At 41.7% G+C, this 21,724-nt stretch overlaps 1 protein-coding gene across 6 annotated transcripts in view; it reads left to right on the top strand.

The window, feature by feature from the left end:
- Window positions 1-816: 816 nt before the first annotated feature.
- mib1 (MIB E3 ubiquitin protein ligase 1) overlaps window positions 817-21,724 on the top strand; it is a 52,588-nt gene continuing 31,680 nt past the window's right edge. For 5 of the 6 annotated variants that reach the window (XM_018676315.2, XM_018676313.2, XM_018676312.2 and 2 more), the window contains exons 1-12: window positions 817-1,721; window positions 2,816-2,987; window positions 5,698-5,827; window positions 9,321-9,425; window positions 10,481-10,547; window positions 11,108-11,312; window positions 11,825-12,008; window positions 13,343-13,487; window positions 13,610-13,743; window positions 14,637-14,744; window positions 14,940-15,137; window positions 15,393-15,544. In XM_018676315.2, the coding sequence (XP_018531831.1) occupies window positions 1,493-1,721; window positions 2,816-2,987; window positions 5,698-5,827; window positions 9,321-9,425; window positions 10,481-10,547; window positions 11,108-11,312; window positions 11,825-12,008; window positions 13,343-13,487; window positions 13,610-13,743; window positions 14,637-14,744; window positions 14,940-15,137; window positions 15,393-15,544 (1,829 nt within the window). In that variant the 5' untranslated portion in view covers window positions 817-1,492. The remainder of the gene's footprint in view (window positions 1,722-2,815; window positions 2,988-5,697; window positions 5,828-9,320; window positions 9,426-10,480; window positions 10,548-11,107; window positions 11,313-11,824; window positions 12,009-13,342; window positions 13,488-13,609; window positions 13,744-14,636; window positions 14,745-14,939; window positions 15,138-15,392; window positions 15,545-21,724) is intronic. The other variant, XM_018676311.2, reaches the window with a different exon arrangement.

Genomic DNA, 21,724 nt, shown 5'->3' with positions numbered 1-21,724 from the left:
CATCATTCACTAATGCCTCTGTATCCTTAGATTTACCACTGCAAAAATTACAGACTTCAACTTAGCAAATAGTTAATTATGATCAATTAAGAAATAATAAAAACATATGAACTGATAATTCAATATGTAAATTAATAACTATAATCGACAAAAAAAAATTCCACTTACTAACACCAGCTGGTGGCCTTTAACACATTCATGCTACTGCGACTTATTCTGTCTGGGTTGGTCTCCCTCATTTAGTTAATGTCAGTTGCCATCAGCTGCAGTGTCACCACTATAAATCCAGTGTACAGTATACACTGGAGACAATACAGTATATCTAGAATGTATCCCTACACATAAGTATAAACACACTTACATGTACAGTATGTCTATATCTAGGTTACATTTTCCTTTCGACTTATAACTGTTGTTGAATATCTCTTTATTAATTAGTTAACCAATGCTGGTTTGTAAATGTACTTTCTATGCACTTTCTATGTAAATGATTTCTAGTTTTTTATTTTATTCCACAAAATCTACTGTGCTGTGGAATCTGGCTAAAACACGAGTTACTTAATCCTGTTTATTTAATTCGTTCATGTTTGTGGGTCTACTTGTCTGCAAATTATAACTTAATAATAATAATTTATAATGGGTGAGTTTAAATTACTTTGCTGATTGGAAAATCCCTCGCTAGAAAACGGCATATTCACAAATATGTTTCCGTACTTTGATGATATTTGTTTATTTGTTTTTCACCACCACAGTGAACTGGGAACGGTCTCAGATGCGCACGCGCATTATGGCCCGAACTTGTGCTTGTTTTCGAAGCCTCGCGTCTTCGGGCTTTGTCGTCTACCTCCGTGGCTAGTTGTTGCTCGTCTGAGGTCTGAGCGATGATTGACAATAATGGCGACGCGTTCATTCTGAGTTGACTCCAGGGAACCATCTCTGGCTGACAAAGGGAATATATTGGATGGATCGTCAGTGCCATACACAGCAACACTAAGGATCAACAATCAAAAAAAGGACTACATTTCCCTCAACGAGAAGGACTTGCTAGCCAGGAGAGGTTTATCTTGCTAGCATTGCGATAGCTAGCAACTCGGTTCGCTAGCTTGCTAAGTTGAAGAGGTGGTATTCTTGTGTGTGGAGTGGAGGAGAGGGACAGGGGGTTTGCTGAGTACTGAGATTTGTCTTAGCTGGCAATGTGGCTTTTTAATAGGCTTTTGTAGTAATTAGTTTCTTATTCTCAGAGGCAACACTGGCTCACAGTTAACGTTAGCTTGTGGGAGTAGTTTAGTAGTCCAGTAGCCTTCTTAGGTAGCTAACTTAGCTACTTAGCTAGCTGGCTAGCTTTGTGGATTGTTCCAGTCTCTTTCCTGTTAGGACTTGCTCCCACTTGGCGTCTGGAGACTGTCCACCAGCGCACCGATAGCTGGCTAGCAGAGACTGCTAGCTCGCTAACTTGTAAGATTTGCTGGGGCATTGCGAGACCTTTTTGTAAATGACCACCGGCAGGAATAACCGGGCGATGATGGAAGGAGTTGGAGCGAGAGTGGTCCGAGGACCCGACTGGAAGTGGGGGAAGCAGGATGGTGGAGAGGGACATGTTGGCACCGTCAGGAGTTTTGAAAGTCCAGAAGAGGTGGTTGTCGTCTGGGATAATGGGACCGCTGCTAACTACCGTTGCTCTGGAGCATACGATGTGAGGATATTAGACAGTGCACCAACAGGTAACCTAACATCAGCTGATTTTGTTTGTTTATCACTTTCAGATTTGTTTAAAACAAGCATCTTTCCGTGCACGAGTTACGTACAACACACAAGATACTGGTCCGGATTTTGTTGGCTTCATTTTGGGGGCTTCGGTGGGTATAGTGAGATTGATTAGAAAAACAGACAATGAGATATAACTGTTGGTGTAATTAAAAGATGACAGAAGTGATAGTAACCCTCTGCCATTTAAAATAATTGTTCTGTTAACTAAACTTTTAGTGTATAAAATTCTTGGAGGCCGTAGATAAGTTGTGACCGGTTCATTGTGTGTGATTAACCCAAACTATTTATTCTTGACTGTGTCAGTTTGCATAGGATCAAGATCAAGTATTTTTATACGTACTACCTGAACAGATATGTGTCCCAGACAGCTCTGTGTGCAATATATGCAAATAAGCTCTGTGAGACATAGAAGATATGCACGTTCAGAGTCAAGAATATGACAACATAACCCGTTTCTCCGAATTGCGTAGCCGGAGGAAAAACATTTTTCTTGCTCACATATAAGAATGTTAGTAGATTGTACTCCGTTTGTGTAATCATAAACAGAAATGTTTAAGAACTACTTGCTCAACCATCCTTTAGTTTGATCTCTCTCAGTGGTAGTAGCAGCTTTACAAGCCCATACAATTACACCTTTCAGAACCTTTCTCACTGACAGGCTTCGTTCACTTCTTTACATGTCCACTTGATGATGCAGGCATAAAATGAGGAGCAACTGAATTTGTGTTTCTGAACTATCCGTAGTATTTTGGAAAGGGAGCGAGTGGTCGTAAAGCCAGAGTTAGTCTTAAAGTGCTTACATGAACAGGTGTAGGATTTCCAGAGAATTAATATCACCCTCCCAAAAGATACAGAGAATATGAACAAGTTTACACACATAGATAGACATATACACAGAGTTCTGATTGCTTATAGATCAAGTGTAATCTTTTTGCACAGATTGTATACATATTGTTAATCACAAAATATTAAATAGTTACTCCAGTAGTTGTACAATCACACAATGCAACCCTGATTAATTAACTTTGACTGATACCCCCCACCCTAGGCATCAAGCATGATGGAACCATGTGTGACACCTGCCGTCAACAGCCCATCATTGGTATTCGCTGGAAATGTGCTGAGTGCACCAATTACGACCTCTGCACAACCTGTTACCATGGAGACAAGCATCACCTGAGACACCGGTTCTACAGGATCACCACCCCAGGCAGTGAGAGGTTAGTTAACCAGACAATGTTTGCTATTATCACGCTTCACCATACACTCACCAATGATGAAATAGATACATGGTAGCCAGGTAATCCATGTGCTTCACTGTGATTGGTCAGCCTACCCATTTACTCCCATAGTTTAGCTTTATGCTTCTTTATGTGTGTGTGTGACATTTGATAAGTCTTTTGTGCACCCTGCCTCTCAGGCAGACAGAATCTATCTCTCTGCTCCTAGCCTTCAGTTGCCAGGCAACAACTCAGCCTCGTTTTAACATCCAGTCAGACCTTTTTAAAATTTTTATTAATGCAGTGCTTCCCATTTATAGAATTTATTTGAGCAGAGTCCCACGATTTTTTGTTTTGTTTTTGTATTTATGTCTTCAGAGGGCTGCGTGACTATGAAACGTAAAGTGCAGCTTGTTTTAAAAAGTCTCTTTTGCAGCTGACGTTCACAGTTCAGAACGTAGACTCTGCAGAGAACACTGTAGTTGCATATGATAAACAGAGATAATGAAAACTTTTCAATATATGACCATGTAAGACAACTTCCTGTTGATCAGGTGTAGTAGGACCGAATGAAGTTCATAATTATACTATTAACACTTTTCCACGTACTGCTCAGTGTTTCCACTTCAGTCAGTTGCAGCAATTCCTTGTGCTTATTACAGCTTTATTTATTACTATTTGCCTGAAGCCACTCTGTCATTTAAAGGGCATTGTCACAACAGAAGTCCCATTGTTTTTTCTTTTGCTCTTTATTTGCTGGTGGAAGCTCACATAGATGTGTAAAAGTACTACTGAAGTTCAGCCCTTCCTACATGTAACCAACAGTAAATGCATTTCAGTGTGTAGGTGTTACTGGGAAGGCAGTGGTAGGTTTACTGTAAGTATGCAGTGTGTTTCTGGTTATTTGCAGAAGCTTGTACAGTTTGGGCAAGCTTCAAACAGGGGTATCAAGGGATCTGTACACTGCACAATTGAAACTGAATTTGTTAAACATAGGTGTATGTGATGTGTGTCTTCCCTCAGGTCTTATGGTAAAGAAATAACCCAGATTAAACTTAATTCCTCAGCAGTTATTCACAGATCATTTTATTTGCACAAGTCATCTCATTTTGTCTTTAAGCTATTACCAAACTTTCAAATTAAAGTAAAAAAACTTAAATAAATAAAAAAAAGACTTTCTCCCCCCTCACCACACCTGAAAGAATTTCGAGTGGAAATGATGTCTCAGGTGTGGTGTGTGGAAAGTGGAAACATTGCTACCAATTATTGCCTGTACAGACAAGATCGAGTCAAATTGTTGAAGGCAGCTTTAGTCTGTGCATTCAGAGATGCTGTACACACAGATAAGGTAGCTAAAGTTTTGTAGGAAAGTGGAGCAATTAAAACAACAATCACTTCTTTGATTTAAAGAAGTCAGTTCTATTATTTAGGCTATACATGCTCACTTAATTCCACAACTTGCATTTCATTGCGTTGTCCCGTAGACAGACAGTACTGTGATGACACTTCATCCATTTCAGGCCTATTTCACCCAAACACCATATTTTAGTAAATGAACACATGGCCCAACAGCTGGCAGCCTTTTCAACTGAGTACGACTTCATTTCCCCCGAGACAGACATTACATAATACACAATGGGTGCTGGAGGTCTCCCCAGCTTGCACCGCTCCGACAGTGTGGTGGGGTGTTTTGTTACACCACATTAGATTCTTTCACTAACTCCCGAAGAGGGAGTGGTTGGAAGCCACAAGCTGTTTGCGCTGGTTAGACCTAACACTGCCCAGCTGCCGCGTCTACCACCACAGCTCACATTGTTGTTCCATGGTTAGAGCTCAGCTGGATGTTTTATTTGCTATTACCTTTTTCATTAGTCAGGCTTGTCGCTATGATAGAGTTTAGACTGCAGCTCATAGCGTTACAGCCAACGACTGCTTAACCAGTTGCTTTTCATTTGTGATAATTGGTTAGCATGGATGGAACTTGGAAGGAACTGTCAGTAGGGTGTGAATAGCAGTGCTACTGTTACAAATTATTGTTATTCGTAATGTTACAACATGACACCTGCCACTCAATGACATACAATTGCTTTTAACTGCATTACACTGGCCTTCCAAAATTCATTTTGACCTTTTGGAAAGCTCACTTTTGTGCTCTGGCCACTGTGAAGTGGCGTGTTTGTGATCTCAAAGAACTGAAAAGAAAGGACAGTAATGAGTGTGTTGCTCGCACCTCTGACAAATGTTTTTAGTTTGATTTGTTTTCCTATCATCAAACATCACTTGCCCAATGCTGAGACAGTTCTAATGATTGTCAGGGACTGTGTGGTTCAGACAGCAGATTAGATGCTGGTAATTCCCAGTGCTCACAGTAAGATTTTTCATCTGTAGCTGTGTCTCATTTGCTGAAAGTAATTTACACCATGACTTCAGAGCAGCAGGCGCACAGGGGAAGGGCAGTTAGGGACACAAGGAAGCAGGAGGGAGGGGTGACAAGATGATTATTTTTAATTTGTTTAATTTAACAAATATTGTGGTGCAGGCACTGGCATCCTCCCTGCAATTGCTAGTAGTTGAAAAAACAATGAATTGATCCATGTAAACAGAGCCCCTGTAAACACCTGCTGTTGAGTACTTTGTCTGACACTGGCGTGTGAGTGATTAAAGTTTATGAAAATAATTGTCCTTGTGTTTCAACTTTTTATCTGAGCAGAGTACTGCTGGAGTCGCGTCGCAAGTCAAAGAAAATCACAGCCAGAGGGATCTTCACTGGTGGCCGGGTGGTGAGAGGAGTGGACTGGCAGTGGGAGGACCAGGATGGAGGCAACGGGAGAAGAGGAAAGGTAGGGTGGCAGCCAGAAAAGTGGAGCCTGTAACACCATTCCACTCGATTTATTTGCTCCTCATGCCCAAACCTGCAGTTGTGGCCTGGAGATATGTACAATACTGTGATGTCGAAATGCTCAGCAGCAAGCGCTGTCCTGTTCAACTATAATGGCAAGAAGATGTGGACTTAAATATGTGAATGGATAGTCTTTTTTTCCAAAATAATTCAAATAGTCCCAGTTACTTAGCCTTTAGGATACGAGGAATCCAGCTGTGTTAAGTCAAAGTGAATAGTGCTTGATGCAAAGATCAATTGTGCTAAGAAGAAAAAAAATGTCTCCCCAATAAATCCTATTTCCCAAGTGAGCTGTAAACATGCACATAGATTTCTAAATTTTGCTGAACGAACAACTCTGCTAAAAGGTGGCGGTTAAAAATACAGCCAAACTTGTCTCAACTTTATTTCTCCGCTGCACACTTAAGTGGATAATAAATCCCTGGAGGTAAGGCAGTCTTGGTGAGCCTGCCAGAGGCAATCAGAACCGTGTGTGCCACTGAAGGGAACATGACCACCCGTGAGGGTTGGGTATAAGTAAAACAAAAAACAAGGATCCATTGCCCTAAACAGTCTCAGGGAGGAAAAAACAAACTTGCATCCCAGGATATGATTTGATTTGAAATGTGCAGATGCCTCAACCAAAACAGGAAGGGGACTGCCTGACTCAACATGTTTGTAGTGTGGACATATAAAAGGCAAAAGAGTCCACCCCCATAAAACCCAATCAGGTGCACTGCACTATGATGTAGTTGACTTTAATATGCCCCTGAAATTATCAGGAAAATTTTTATAATTCTGGAAAATTATATGTATTTCTCTGTAATCCATTGTATTGTCAATTTAATAATTATATATCACTCAAATGTAGCTGGAATGGAGGTTTAAATAGTAATTAATTTAAAATGTATTCTTTCATAGTGGTTCACTCCAGCAAACACCTCAGCATAAAGTTCTAGTGTTGTTTTCTGTATGTGGAAAAAAGATGTAACAGCTATTGCAAATGATCACAAGGATTCCATATGTCAGGCCCAGCGTTTTGGAAAATTATCAAAATGCGATTACTAAATTTGTACAAAAGTGAGAAAAGGAACTAGTCCAACGTGTCACTGAAAAACCTTTATTCCTTCGTTTCATTCCTCTGATTTCCATTCATCTCTACTGAGGCTATAAACAGATTTCCTTGCTGCAGGTTATTCCAGGCTTAAATACATCATTAGAAAGTAATACATTGTCTGATGAGGTTGCATTTGTTTAGCACACTCTATTTAGATTTATACTGTAACTATGCTGTAAAGTGCTTGTATTTTGACTCTGGTCCAGACCCTTGAGTATTCAATTTAAGAGTCCCTCCAGGCAATTTAAGACTTCATTTTGCTGTGTTATTTAATGGCATATCTCATTACTGTTTTATGATGCTGTAAGCAATATGCTCTCCAGAAAACCACTATTACATGTCCTGCAGCTCAGATGTTCCGTTAGTTTAGCATGAATATTACCTCCTAAGGCCCATTAATCAATTACCTCTGGAAGGGGCCAGAAAATAATTTAACGATTTGATTTCTGTATTTACTTAAGGCACAGCTTTTAATTAAAGAATTCATTTACTCCACTACAGTTCTTCTCTTGACACTTTCTCAATGTTATGAAAGTGTTGCGCTGCTCGTGATGGAGAGGGAGTTGTCTAATGTGAAAATCCCAACCTTATCTTCCAAATTTGAATAGATTTTGCCGTCCCCCATTCATGGCTCATTGCTTATTTATGTCTTCAGCCTACAGTGCCCTTCAAAAGTTTTTAGAAAAAAAGCTGTGAGCTGGCTCTAACTACAGAAGTCAGGTATAACAGCATTAGTGAGAATGTAGCACAAGTAACTCCAGAAAAAGAAGAATTTTGAATTTTGTGTTTGTTTGGGTGGGGGTGGGGGGTTGAACAATTTAATGTACATGTCCAACCCATCATAAAAAGGCTAGGGAGAATAAAAACACAGAGGCTTCCTCAGCTTTCTCTCCTTGGATGAGTTAGGTATAGCTTTTTATTTACTTAAATGTGAAGGTTTTGTTTTTTGTATCTCTGGAGGAAGAAGTTTCATGACGTTATTCAATCATATCTGAGTTTCCATGACGACAGGAGCATTTTCTAAATTGTCTTCTAAAAGGGCTAGAGCAGTTGCAAATTTTGTAATAAATGAATAAATAGATAAATAAAAATGAATAAATAAATAAGGAAGCCCAGTCCTGTGTTGGCAAAAAATGGAGTGACTGGTGGTATATATGTTGGAGATAGTCTTCTAATTGGCATGATGATGAGGAGAAGATGCTCAGCAGCCTGACCTGAGCATATCGCAGAACTATTACTACAGTTTGTATTAACCCCTTTTATCTGAATTTTTTAATATTAGGAACTTCCTGAATACATCAAAGATGATGTTGCTGGCCAGTTTTGGATACCCCGATTCTTGTTAATTAGTCTCCAGGGTAAAAAACTGCATCTAATTCCCTTTCAGTAGGCAAGAAGAGGCCTCTGAAACCTTAATCAGAGAAAACTCTAGTACCATTTTTGGATAGAATATAATGTGTCAAAGGTTCCTTGTTCTGATAAGTAATGTCTCCCAAAGGCTCTGCTGTCTGCAGTCTGGCTAAACTTGGCTTGTCTGTGTCTTGTTCCTTGTCTTTTTTTTGCAAACAAACACAGTAATGGTTGCAGAAGTTTAATTAAAACATTCTTGGAGATTGCACAAGTATTCCCAATCGGTAGGGGAAAAAAGTAAAACAATAAAAGCTTTAGTATCGACTGTGAAAATGCAATGTGGGGAGAATTAAACTCTAGGTAACCCCAGGAGTCAAAACTTAATCAAATTTGTTCTTGATAAGTCCAACTCTTAATATTTCTTAGCATTTATGGTACAACATATAGAGCATATGACAATACAGTTTATAGATTTACTATACTAACTTGCCGCTGACTTTTGTTCTCTTCTGTTGCATGCACAATCCATCATCATGTTGGAAAAAACTGGAATAAAACCCAATGCTCTGGTTCCCTTTATGTGGCCAGAAGCTGACATTGGATGCTTCAGCTAGAACCCAAGTTCAACTTTTGTATTAGCAGACATCTCCTCATCTGGCCAGGCACCGAATGCTTACGTGACTCCAGGGTTGTTGTTCTGTAGTTCAACCTTCACTCCGACCTTCTATTTGAAGGCAGCCAGTGCAGGATAAAATATGATTTCCAACAGGGATCAATAAAGTATCAGATTTGCTATCATTATGAGGTTGAAAAATGAAATACGCGGAGAAAATGATCCCTTTCTGTTCAATATTTTATTTTCACATACAGTATGCCAAAAACCTTTTAGTTTCATGTAATGTAAATGTGATGTCAAGCTCAAAACATTATGCGGCATCCTTTTTTTGTGTGTTTTCCTCATCTCATCCCTCCTCCTCCTCCTCCACAGGTGACAGAGATCCAGGACTGGAGTGCAGCCAGCCCTCACAGCGCTGCCTACGTACTGTGGGACAATGGGGCCAAGAACCTGTACAGAGTTGGCTTTGAGGGAATGGTGAGCAAACTTCCAGTCTGACCCTCACGCTCAGTCACTCACTCGCACACACGCAGAGTCTCACAAAAGATCAGCTGTCAGGTGGCTTTTGTGTTTGACCGCGGGGCTGAGGCTCTTTCTTTTGCTGCCAGGCCTTTGTGAGAGCCACGCAGCCAGCATGAGTAAGGCGCCATTGTACAGGCAGCTGGAAGGGGAAGGTATCTGCATGATAAAGGCAATCTGCTCCTTTCTGTTTTTTTTAGGGGGAGAGAGTGAACATGGAGGTCAACTTTAGAGGAGGGGGATGTTGTCTTGGGGTTGTTGCGGGCGCAGCTACACACGCGTCTCAAATGAAAAGCGTCTTCCTTATTGGTGGAGACTGCCCTTGCCTTTTTATGAAAGAGGCCAATCGGGGTTCTTGGTTGCATAACAGATTTGTCCTTTGTTATTCTAATAGGTTGAAAGGAAGGTAGATGGCATATGCCTCTGGATTAAATAAATCATGGATTAGACCCCCCATCTTGACTGTTTTATTTTGGTTTTGTTTCTTATTAAGATAGTAGGCAAATCTCACAAACAAATGCAAAGAGATTCCTGCTTCTTGTGTTTTAAATGCAGCCTGAGAGGTCAACACCTTTTCCTTTTTGTAATGTCTGTTTTGTGTACAAAGCATTGTAAGATCAAATATGTTCTGCTGGCTGGATACAACAGGATAGACTCAAGTCATTTAATTTGTTGAGACTTGTTGTACGCAGGACTTTAGTTTTCCATCAGTTCAGCGGGACGTTTGCTCTGCCTCACGTTCATCTCTGCCCTCTAACTCTGCCACAGTGGCTGCACATCTGAGTCATCACAAATGATATGATGCTCTCTCTCTGTAGCAGTGTAGTGTTTCATTGTCCTGCCTTACCCTCAGGGCACTGATATTGTTGGTATTCTAGACCAACTACACTGTCGCTGCAGCTTCAAGTGTGTAAATCCTCAGTTTCATTATTCATGATCGCGCCCCTCCTCTAATGGAATCACCCCGGGTAATTATCTAACCCCTTCCTTTTTTTTTTTTCCTCCCCTCTCAGTCGGATCTGAAATGCGTCCAGGATGCCAAAGGAGGCTCGTTTTACAGAGACCACTGTCCTGTTTTAGGTAAGTAAGCCAGCGATCTGTGTCCACCGTCATTATTGCACCAATTCTCTCACCTACCGTTCTGGTGCAGTGAATTCAAGGGCATTAGGGGAGTTTCACTTGTAGTTGAGCTCAGCTGGCCACTAGATGGCAGCACTACCCAGTCACCTGGCTGCCTAAACCAGTTACAGGCTCAGGTCATGCAGTTACAGGATTCCAAGAATTCCAGGAATGAATTCTCCCTCTGGATTCAGCACTGCAGTGGAAGTGTCTCATTAGGTTTGACTGTGTCATTATTCATACATGGCAGCACTTTTAATGTGTAGTCCATGTAGTAATGTTTTATATGTGTTTTACCACCACATATACTTGAAAAGATTTGTAGTATCGTTTCTTTTTATAGACGTGAATACAGATGTGTGTATTTATCAAAATTGTATTTTCCTATTTGTCTCAATACATCACTTTAAGATCACTTGCAGACTCTTAAATCTTGATGTGCGTAAGTAGCACAGTTTTAAACACATTTGTACTAATGCAGTTTTATTACTAATAGACTTATCTTCACCTTTGTCCTCCAGGTGAGCAGAATGGCAATAGAAATCCTGGTGGTCTACAGATTGGAGACCTGGTCAACATTGACTTAGACCTAGAGATTGTCCAGTCCCTCCAACACGGCCACGGTGGGTGGACCGACGGCATGTTCGAGACCCTCACCACCACCGGCACAGTATGCGGCATCGATGAGGATCACGACATTGTGGTTCAGTACCCCAGCGGGAACAGGTGAGTCCGTAGGTGGGCAGGCTCACATTTATTGCCTCCCAGTGACTTGAGACCAATGAAATGGCTTCATCTCTTCAGCATAGTTTTCCATGCATCAAATTTTATATATCCCTTTTCACCTCAGCTCAGTCACAAGCCGCAACACACTTCTCAGTGCATCTTCACCATAAGATGTAATTATAGTTTGCAACACTTAAGAGGAGAGACTCTCTAAAATTTGTGGTCCATTTGTGGTAAAATATTTTCAGTCTGCAAATTTTCAGTCTGTTATTAGTATTCATAAAATGTTATCTCACCACAATGTCTGACATTTATCATAGTTGGATTTTAAAAACTGTGTTTTTATTCTACATTTTTTAAATCTTAACCCTGACCCAGTTAATCATAACATGCAAATCCTCAGATATTCTATATTACTGCTACAAATCTATACTTGGTCAAGTACCGCATTTTATAAATTGCGAGTCGATTAGTCTGTGTTGCTTTAATGCATTCATTCCCGTAATTCTCAGATGGACCTTCAATCCAGCGGTGCTGACAAAGGCCAACGTAGTGCGCAGCGGTGAAGTTGCAGCCGGGGCAGAGGGAGGCAGTTCCCAGTTCCTGGTGGGAGACCTGGTCCAGATTTGCTATGACATTGACCGCATCAAGCTGCTTCAGAGAGGACATGGAGAGTGGGCTGAGGCCATGCTGCCTGTAAGAGTTTGAAGTACATTCACGCTGATTTGTGCAAATGTAACCACAACGGGCTGTATTTATTTAAATGGCAGTTTGATCCTACATAAATGTATAAATTGTTCAGTAACCCTATGATTGATGTTCAAAAAATGTAGGTAGAATAATATTAGAAATGTGTTTATAGATTCTTTTCATTTATCAAGGTTGTATAATGTCAAATGAAACTAACCGCTGGACTGTAGCTGTAAAATTGTGAGTAACAAAACATCATCAAATCTAAACTGCACTCCAGTAGATAATTTCATTTAAACCTGCTGAGAGAAATCTGTTTAATGTTTGGTACCTGGAAATCTGAGAAAATCAGAACTGTTAATGTGCCAGGCTGTTTTTTTTAAATCAGAATTTTGACTTGGACTTCATCACAGGCACAACATTTGTATGCAGGAACCCTCTATAAATTAGGCTCAATTCATCTAACTGTCTGTGTAATTTTCTGTTGTTCCCCTCACTCTTGGCAGCGCCAGTCCCTCTCTCTGTAAAGAAATGTTGCCGTATTATTAACATGCAGAGACACATTTTCACTCCTCAAATCAGTCTCTGGCCATTTTGCTGCCAATTCTTTTTATTTCATTTATTTATCCTTTTTTTCTGTCTCAACAAGACGTTATTCTTCCCTTATTATGAAGTTTATTCATTGCTGCCCAGCACGCCTTAGGTTATGTAACGGCAGTCTACTCCAATATGCCACTTGTCCCTGCCAAACTGGCCCCCCTCAGCAGCTAATGAGCCTTAAAACCCTGAGATGGGTTGTAGCTTTGATCACTAACCACGGCTGTTTGCCGCCCGCTGCTGCTTCTACTGCAGCAGTCCCCGTTATTGATGGCATCCTCCAGGACAGCCCCAGACCCAGCTTGACAGACTCAAAGTGCCTCTTCCTCATACAGCCAGGGTCGTGATGATATGATTCAAAATTGGAAAGCATTTTTGCGCTGTCCTCTCTGTATTGCCTGTATAGATGAGGAATAGTCTAGCAAGTAGAAGGGTCTTTTTTCCTTTATATCCATCTTCTTTCCTGTGCAAGTGAATGCCCTCTGAATAATGAAAACACAGCTTTAATCTGTAATATTTTGTTTTTTTCTGTCAGCTTTTATTTTTGCAATGAGCTTTGTTTCTGCTCCGTGCAGGGCAATTTCTTTGTTGAGCTAGTATTTTCTCTTATCCTCCCACCTTTTTTTTTTGCTCTTTCTCACAATCTTTTCCCTCTGCCATTTACAGACACTGTTACACAAAACATAGCCCAAAGACAACAAGCCTCCATACACTAATGAGTTTGTCGCGACATTTATCAACAGACTTTAGGCAAGGTGGGGCGTGTGCAGCAGATCTACTCCGACAGTGACCTGAAGGTCGAGGTCTGTGGAACTTCTTGGACGTACAATCCTGCTGCTGTCACCAAGATCGCCCCCTCTGGCTCTGCTGTCAGCAACGCCTCTGGAGGTATGTATGAAAATACACTACTGACACAGAGAGTGTCATCTCAGTTCTCTGTCCTCACTGCTCCTGCTTTTCTGACACCTGCACGCAAACACTTTCTGATGTTTTCCCCTTGTTCGGGCCAGAGCGTCTGTCTCAGTTGCTGAAGAAACTGTTTGAGACACAAGAGTCTGGAGACATCAACGAGGAGCTGGTCAAGGCAGCAGCCAACGGTGACCTGGCCAAGGTGGAGGACATTCTTAAGAGACCAGATGTGGACGTAAGTGCCCCCTACGTTTTAGTATTGGTATTAGTATTTTAGTGCTGGATGTCTAGATGAGTTTTTGATAGGTAACAAATGATTTTGCCATTTGCCATTAAACACACACACAGAAGATCTGAGTACATTGATAAGTTGAGCTGGAATACCACTGGTTGTGCTCTGCTCTGCTCTTGGTATATTGAGGAGGCTGGGAGTCTCGTAGGAAAGGGTTCTGAGATCCTCCCACTCCTGCACCTCTCTCAATCTGAAAAGCATTAAGGCTGGGCCCAGAGGAGGCACCAAGGGCCATTGGTGTGCACTGCAGCACAGACCCAATTCACTCACAGAATCAAGTGGCGATCCACAAACTCCACACGGTCACAGACTGTGTTCTGACACATGCCATAGGCCACAGGGAAAACACCCGTTTGCCACGGGACAGAAGTCTGTGCCTTGTACAGGCTATAAGAACTGGTTACGCCAAGTCTGCAATACTGTCCTCACTCAGAGAGCAAGAGAGAGTGAATGAGTGTGTGTGTGTGTGTGTGTGTGTGTGTCAGTGGTGAAGGCTGGCCAGATGCCCTACTGCCTTTCAGTGGAATTATTTGCTTAAAGCTGAGCACACTGAGCCTGGCCAAGTGATCCGCCTGCCAGGACAAGAGATGTCTCGAGACTCCCAAAGGAGTGCACATTAATATTTATGCTCTGAGTTTTTGCAGTGCTGCAGTTGGTGATGAAACATGCACACGCAGCCGTGCATGCACATCCACATGTACAAACGCTTAAACACACCCTCGCCAATCTCTTAGCCCCTCAGGTGATCGGCTAATTCGGCAGACGCAGATCTAAACATGAAACATGACATCGGCACGCACACCATATTCTCACTCTGACTCTTGATGTGTTTGCAGGTGAACGGACAGTGTGCTGGACACACTGCTATGCAGGCAGCCAGTCAGAATGGTCACGTGGATGTCCTAAAACTGCTGCTTAAACACAATGTGGACTTGGAGGCTGAGGTTGGTATAATTAAAAAAAAGTATATATTTCTCCTTTCTTATGCATGGTCTTCCTAATCTTCCTAAAAATAAGAGATGCATGCAAGAGATACATGTGTCTCTTATTTTAGTGAATGTCGCACAATATGGCAAAAGGTGAAAATCCAGTCACAAACACAACACTGAGTCATTATGCGGGTGTGTTACTTTACTCAGGACAAAGATGGAGATCGGGCGGTGCACCACGCAGCCTTTGGTGATGAAGGCTCTGTCATTGAGGTGCTGCAGAGAGGCGGAGCTGACTTGAACGCAAGGAACAAGCGAAGGCAGACTCCGTTGCACATAGCTGTCAACAAAGGCCACCTGCAGGTGGTCAAAACCCTGCTGGACTTTGGCTGCCACCCCAGCCTCCAGGTATCTGCCACTACATCTTATTTACCTACAGAGAAATGCTTTGTGACACAAATTGGGACATTTCAGGACAGTAATACAGAAATAAGTATTCATAAAAGCACTGTCAAAGATGAGTCTCTTCAGTCTACATTGATTGTCAGTTTAGGCTTGACTGCTACTGTTTGTATAATATAGTAGTAGAGAAGTCATTTTAGGCAGGGATTGAATCACAGATAAGTCAGAGAGAAGTAAGTGACACAAGTTTTTTCCATCCAGGATTCAGAGGGTGACACACCCCTGCATGATGCCATAAGCAAGAAGAGAGACGACATGCTGTCAGTGCTGCTGGAAGCCGGTGCTGACGTCACCATCACCAACAATAACGGGTTCAACGCCTTGCATCACGCTGCCCTGCGAGGAAACCCCAGGTACGAGACACTTTACTTCCCGCTCGCTGCCACCAGCTGTCACACTTACTCAGCATCTACGAGGGACCAGCGCATGTTTAAGTGGAATCTGTGGAAACTGTGTCCTTGGGATCCCAATAAATGCCTCCTGAATGCTTTCAGTGAAGCCTTTACATTAGATACAGACATGCTGAATCATGAAATCTTGCCTTTAAAGCTGTGACCATTTCCATTATCCCTGCGCTAAATTCATAGATAATGAGTAAGCTGGGAAAAATAATTCTAATCTTGAATGATTCAGCATTGATGCAGAAAACACCTTATTTGGAATTCAGAAACTGAGTTGCACTGAGAATCTCACCACCCTGAATCAAAATCAAATTGGAGTTACTTAGAGATTCTCATCCATTATAATGAATAGGCACCAGACAAACTGTGCTAGGTTGCATATGTGGCAGTCATTCCATAAATATTTTCAGCACTCATCTTGGTTGGCTGATTTAGACTTGAATGTTTTAACTAATACATTCTTTGCTGTTGAATATTCACTGCTGCACAACTGAAACAGCTTTGACGTTAGAAAAAAGGGAATGTCAGAGTATTATTATATTTGTCAAAACTAGAACCACCAGGGTTTATATTCTGCTTCTTAACATCTAAAGGACAGAGGCTGTGGCAGAAGCACTAATCTGCTACTACTAATCCATTACTTAATCATCCTCAGTTGGAATGAAAGATGTGGGCTCACCACCTGCAGGTCTAAACTAGGAGACAGACTAAGTTCAGTCACTGACACAAACAGAAATAGAAAAAGCATTGCATTTCAGAATGTGTGTTTATTTCTTTAATAGTTGTAAAGATCAGTTTGCAGCCACTGGTTTTTATTGCATAGGCTAATGTGTTCTAAGAAGAATGTTCAGAACCTATAGATCAAACTGACAGATTAATCATTTTTTCAGCATTACCCAAATATGTTATGTAGAACATTAACGCAGCTTTGTGTGTCGCCTTTTCTTAAAATTCTCCTTTTGAACAAAAGTTTAAAACAGTTTCTTCCACTGATTCCACTTAAATTTAAAAGTAGTTTGAAGCTGTGAAAACTGAAATAGCTTTAATTCCACTACCTCACCGATCACATTTTATTCAGCTACAAGCTTTACTTTGGTGTCTCAATTTAGTTTGACAGTGATTGAAGTCTGACGCAGGCCTATAGGCTTCATCCATCTCCCCAACAGATGGTATGGTCTCAGACTGACATTAAACTACCTTTGAGGCCCTGAAAGCATCTGTCTTATGTTGCCTTTTTTTTATTAGTGTAGCTAATAGCCCTTGAAGTTCATTTGTTATTTCTTCTTACTGTTATGCTCGTCCGTTACTGTGTGTTGTGAGCGGAGGCTGGCCTGAAGCGGCAGGCCCGTGCTGCAGCAGCAGCAGCAGCAGCAGCAGCAGCAGCAGCACGCCTTGTCCTTGGCCATTGCTATTTCTGGCTGCAGCAGATTGCTGCTCCGCTCTTTGGCTGTTTTAGTCTTGTCTCTCAACCATGAGCATACTATAGATGGCATAGAGAGACGGCTGTCTGTATCAGGTTGATCATCTAGGGTCTCGTAAGGTGATGGACATTGACGTTACAGGGTCAGTGGTATAGACTGGAGCAATTTCTAGAAAAAAGTTAACAGCTGCTTTCCCTTGCCGAACGTTTTTTGGGTGTGTATGTGCATGTTTGCACATGAGCGTGGTTGTCCCGGGCTAAATGTCATTCCCCTTCACTGGCATTCATTCCCTTGGCATGAGGACAAATGGAATTGAGGTCAGAGGACTCTGGAACACCTGCCACCTGCCACAAGCCCGGCCAGACCCAGCCCTCCACCTCTGGCACACTGCAGAATAGATTGTTTAAAGCCGGGGCCTGTTTCCTGTGTGGTACACGGATCAAGTCATTTGCAGATTGACTTAGACATAAAAAATAACACACAGAAACACAAAATATTGCTTATCAAGGCTAAAATCAGCTGTCAATGGATAAATCTCCACTGAAATTTATTGGCAAATAGATTTAAGTAACAAACCGATTGTGGGTCATGATGATTGTATTTATAACAGTAATTATTTAGGGCAAATTACATAGCACTTTAAAGAAATATAATGCTTTACAAAAAGATAAAATCAGAAAGGATATATAACAGATGGGAATATGGTATAAAATGAACAAATGACGACAAAGTCTGTACAGCAACAAATGTGCAGAAAGACACAGAATATAAAATAACTAAAGTTACAATAAGATGCAAAACTAGTTTGTCTGATCCCCTTTGGCAGGTCGTTCCAGAGTTGATGATCCCTGAAATTTTGTAATTGAATCTAATTACACAGATGTAGGTCTATCTGATTAAAATCCATGTTAAATCTTTTTCAAATTATACCCATTAAATGACATAAATAAATAAAAATCACACTCAGAAAACACACACACTCAAAAAAAGCCATATGGTCAGCAGTCCCAGTCTGACTTTGTAGTCCGAGAGGGAAAAAAATATTACAAGGCTACTGTGTTGTCTTTTATTACACGGCTTTTAAACTTTAATGAATAATAGTGAATCTATTTAGGGAAGGTCACAAACTGGCAGAGTTTAAACAAAATTGTTTGCATTATAAATATTAAAATGCAATGGGTGTGTAATGTGTAAACCAGGATTCAGAATATAAAAGAGTGGGAAGCAGGTCCACTGTACGACTCATTGATTTAGGGGCGAAAAGTGCTGGAGTACAGTATTTTCTGTATCAGGGCCCCGTGTCGTGTTGTGTTGTGTGTGTGTCGCTTGCTTCAGTCCGTACTCTGTCCCCTTGCCTTCACAGAAACGAAGATATATGTCGCCTTCTCCAGTCTGCCCATTTACTTTTATTTCACGCTCGAGCTCCTGCAATATCGGGGAGACAGTCCACAAGTCCTAAAGCCCTCGAAAATCTCTCCCTAGGTTGAAGTGAAAGTACCTTGTCTGGTGTGTTTTTAGTGGAGAAGCAGTTGTTTCGATTGAGTGCTTAGAGAAATTCCCACCATAGAATCATATTTCTAAAAAAAGTACCCCTGATGACTGTCATGAGGAAGTGCTTGGAGTTAGAAACTAATCAGAAGCCCCTCAGATGAAGGATATGATATGAAGCCTCTCTGGTTAATGACTGATGTTACTATTGCTTACTGATAGTAACTTTAAGAATCAGGCTTGCTCTGTCTCGTGTTTAGATTGAGCACTAGCACAGAATGTTCTGGCATTCGGGGCTTAAACAAGTCTAATCTATAATTTCTCATCAACATTATAACAACACAACCTCCTGAAAAACACCAAAAAAATCCCCCCACTTTGTGTACTTCAATGCTTTCTCTTTGCAAGTGATGTAAGTTATCAACGTCAAGTGCTAGCTTTTGGGTTCCAGCAGAGAGTGCGTCCGAGTCCCCCGGTGTGTCTGTGTGTAATGTGTGTTATGTGCCTGGGTGTTTTAAGAGCGAGGTGGGGTCTTCCAGCGGTGGAGAGAAGATTGAGGAAGACACATAGGAAGAAGCCTGTGGGTGACAGATGAATCTTTCAACTCGGAGTCCCAAATACTGAGACAAATCAACTCTACCAACAGGGGTGCGGCAGGAACCAGGGAGTTTCACTATATTTCACCTCGTTCATTACTCACACACACACAGATCCACACCCACTACAGAGTGTAAAGGCATTCCCTCATAAATTAGACCTAGTTGTTAAGTTTTACAATTGCTAGTAAATTGAAAGTGGCTGGTATAACCAGCAGTAACGTGCTCTGGAAAGGATTTTCTCGGACATCCGTGCTGTGTGTTTTTCCTGTGTGTGTGTGTGTGTGTGTGTGTGTGTGTTTACCGCAGCCCTGGCCTGCAAGGAGAGCCTGGCTCGTCTCTGTGTCTTTCCCTCGGGCTGCTCGAAGCCAGTAGCTGCTACAATACTGTAAACAATACGATTAATAGCCCATGACTCATAAACGGGCTCCAAACAAGCCCTGCAGCAGCGGTCTATACCCTTTTACGTGTCACCTCCTTGTAATATTTGCCCTCCTCCCTCTCTCATAGAGCTCAGCTTTCTTTGTAATATGGCAACATACAGGCAAACCCTCATATGCTAATCGCCTCACCTGAGGAGACGGAGGGCTCAGCAAACGTTCACACTGTGCTCCGAAATGCAGAGAACTATTCCCAATATAATATCAGAATTAATAGGCAGCACCGTAATGGCAGTGCTGTAACAAGGAACACATTTAGATAGAAAATAGCATTGTGGATCCATAGAGATAAATCTGCAAAAAATGGGTCAAATGTTTGCATTTCTAGGTGCTTGCTGCTATATTCACATGTTCTTCATGGCTGCCATTGATTAAATTAGGAGTATTTCACCCTCTCTCTTGCTCATTTCAGACAAGGCTAATCAAGTCAGACTACCGTGATTGAGTAAGCTAGTGCTTCTTATATTATCCAAATAGATTTCATGGTTATTGGACCAATGTAAAACACTTTAAATTCAAAAGAAATGGAGAATACAAAGCAGTTTACAATGACTTCAATAGTCAAATTTCCATATGTTATACCCACATCCTCAGATTTATTTGAATAATTAGAGAAATTACAGCTCATGAATGGATTTTGGAACAGATAGTTCAGGAGCTGTGGTTGTGGTTATGTTGTGTGTTTTCTGGGTTTGAGAACAAGTCAATTTGGCATTGCATTAAGCGCCAAATTAGGAAGGCAAACGAAAAAGAGAGGATAGAGAAGGAGGGGAGGGTGGGAGACACAGTGTGAGGGGAGTTGGGTTTGATCTGCCTGCTTGTTCTGCAGTAACAACGAGCGAATGTGTGAGGCTGTAACTGTTTGCGAGTGTCTTCTCCTGTGATTTGTGCGTTCGGCTCCTGTCCTCCAGAGCATCTGGCTCTCATCTACCCCCAGCTTGTCCAACATCACTGCAGGAGTCTTCAGGGGAAGGAGGCCAAAGAGTTTGTATCTGTGTGTATTGTATGCTCTCTAAACAACTATTTCTTTTCCTTTCTTTGTTTCTTGCAGTCTTTTTGTCATATTTCTTTTTTAGAACCCTTTACGGTGCCATTTTACCCCTGCTGAGCCGCATTAGCTGTCTCTTTTATTTTTTTTCTTTCGCCTATTCCCACCCACAGTGTAATTGACTGTTAGCAGCCAGTGACAGTCAGTTTAGGAGGTGTCTTAGCGAGACAGCCGTACATTCTCACACAGACATGTGAGTGCTGTGTTTCTGAAATAGCGCTCGCTGCACGTCTACCCCCCCTGCTATTTTTGAAACAGCCATTGATAGTGTGGTCAGAATATCAATCCCACTTGAGGCAGAGAGGCAACACTCAGTTAGGAAAGGGGACCATACCAAAGTTTTGAAGCTGGGATTGGTTTCTTTATTAAATAAGACAGGTTTAGCATTGAACATGACAATCACTGAACACTCCAGATGTTGTTGGTAGAGGAAAGTCATAAGCCAGTCATCATCAAGAGGGGGGCCTGCTGTTGTTGCAGTGATTGTGTTGAAGGCATCTCAGCAAAAGGAGCTCCCGTAGTCATCAAAGCATAGCTACAGCTGGTTGAAGGGGACCAAATCCATTCAAGAGGTGATTTGGTTCCATTTTACCAGCTTTAGCAAAGCATTGTGGAATCACTGTTTCAGAGGCAGACATGGCAACTGCTGAGGTGGAGTGAACTGTCTCAGAGGTTGCACTGCAGCAAAGTTTTATCCAAAAAGAGCCAGAAGTGAGAAAAGGCCACGTCGCGTTCGAACCATCTTATTAAAATCTGAGATGTGGCTCATCGCGCCATGTCCACCCACTAGTTGAAATGGACAATGCTGTGTCTCTTTCCCTCCGCTGCTTTTCCTCTTGCCTGTTCACCTTCACCCACACCGTGTGACACACTACACCCCATTTACCACCACACAAATAACACACAGGTACAGTTGATCAACCTTACCTAACTTTCTCCTTTGCTGTCTCCCAGGCAGCCTATTTATCCTCTTCGCTATCTTTTTAAGTTTTATGCTTGCCCCCACCCCCCTTCTCAGAGAGTGAGAAAAATTGTTCCCTGAGAAAAGGATAATAATAATCTGTGGCAGTGCACTTGAGTCAAATGTCCTGGAGTCATGAAGCAATTACAGGCTCTGACAGATGGGCCCTGCTGCAAGC

This window comes from Lates calcarifer, linkage group LG4, assembly GCF_001640805.2.
Source record: "Lates calcarifer isolate ASB-BC8 linkage group LG4, TLL_Latcal_v3, whole genome shotgun sequence".
Classification (NCBI taxonomy): domain Eukaryota; kingdom Metazoa; phylum Chordata; class Actinopteri; family Centropomidae; genus Lates; species Lates calcarifer.
This window is presented reverse-complemented; position numbering and strand designations above follow the sequence as displayed.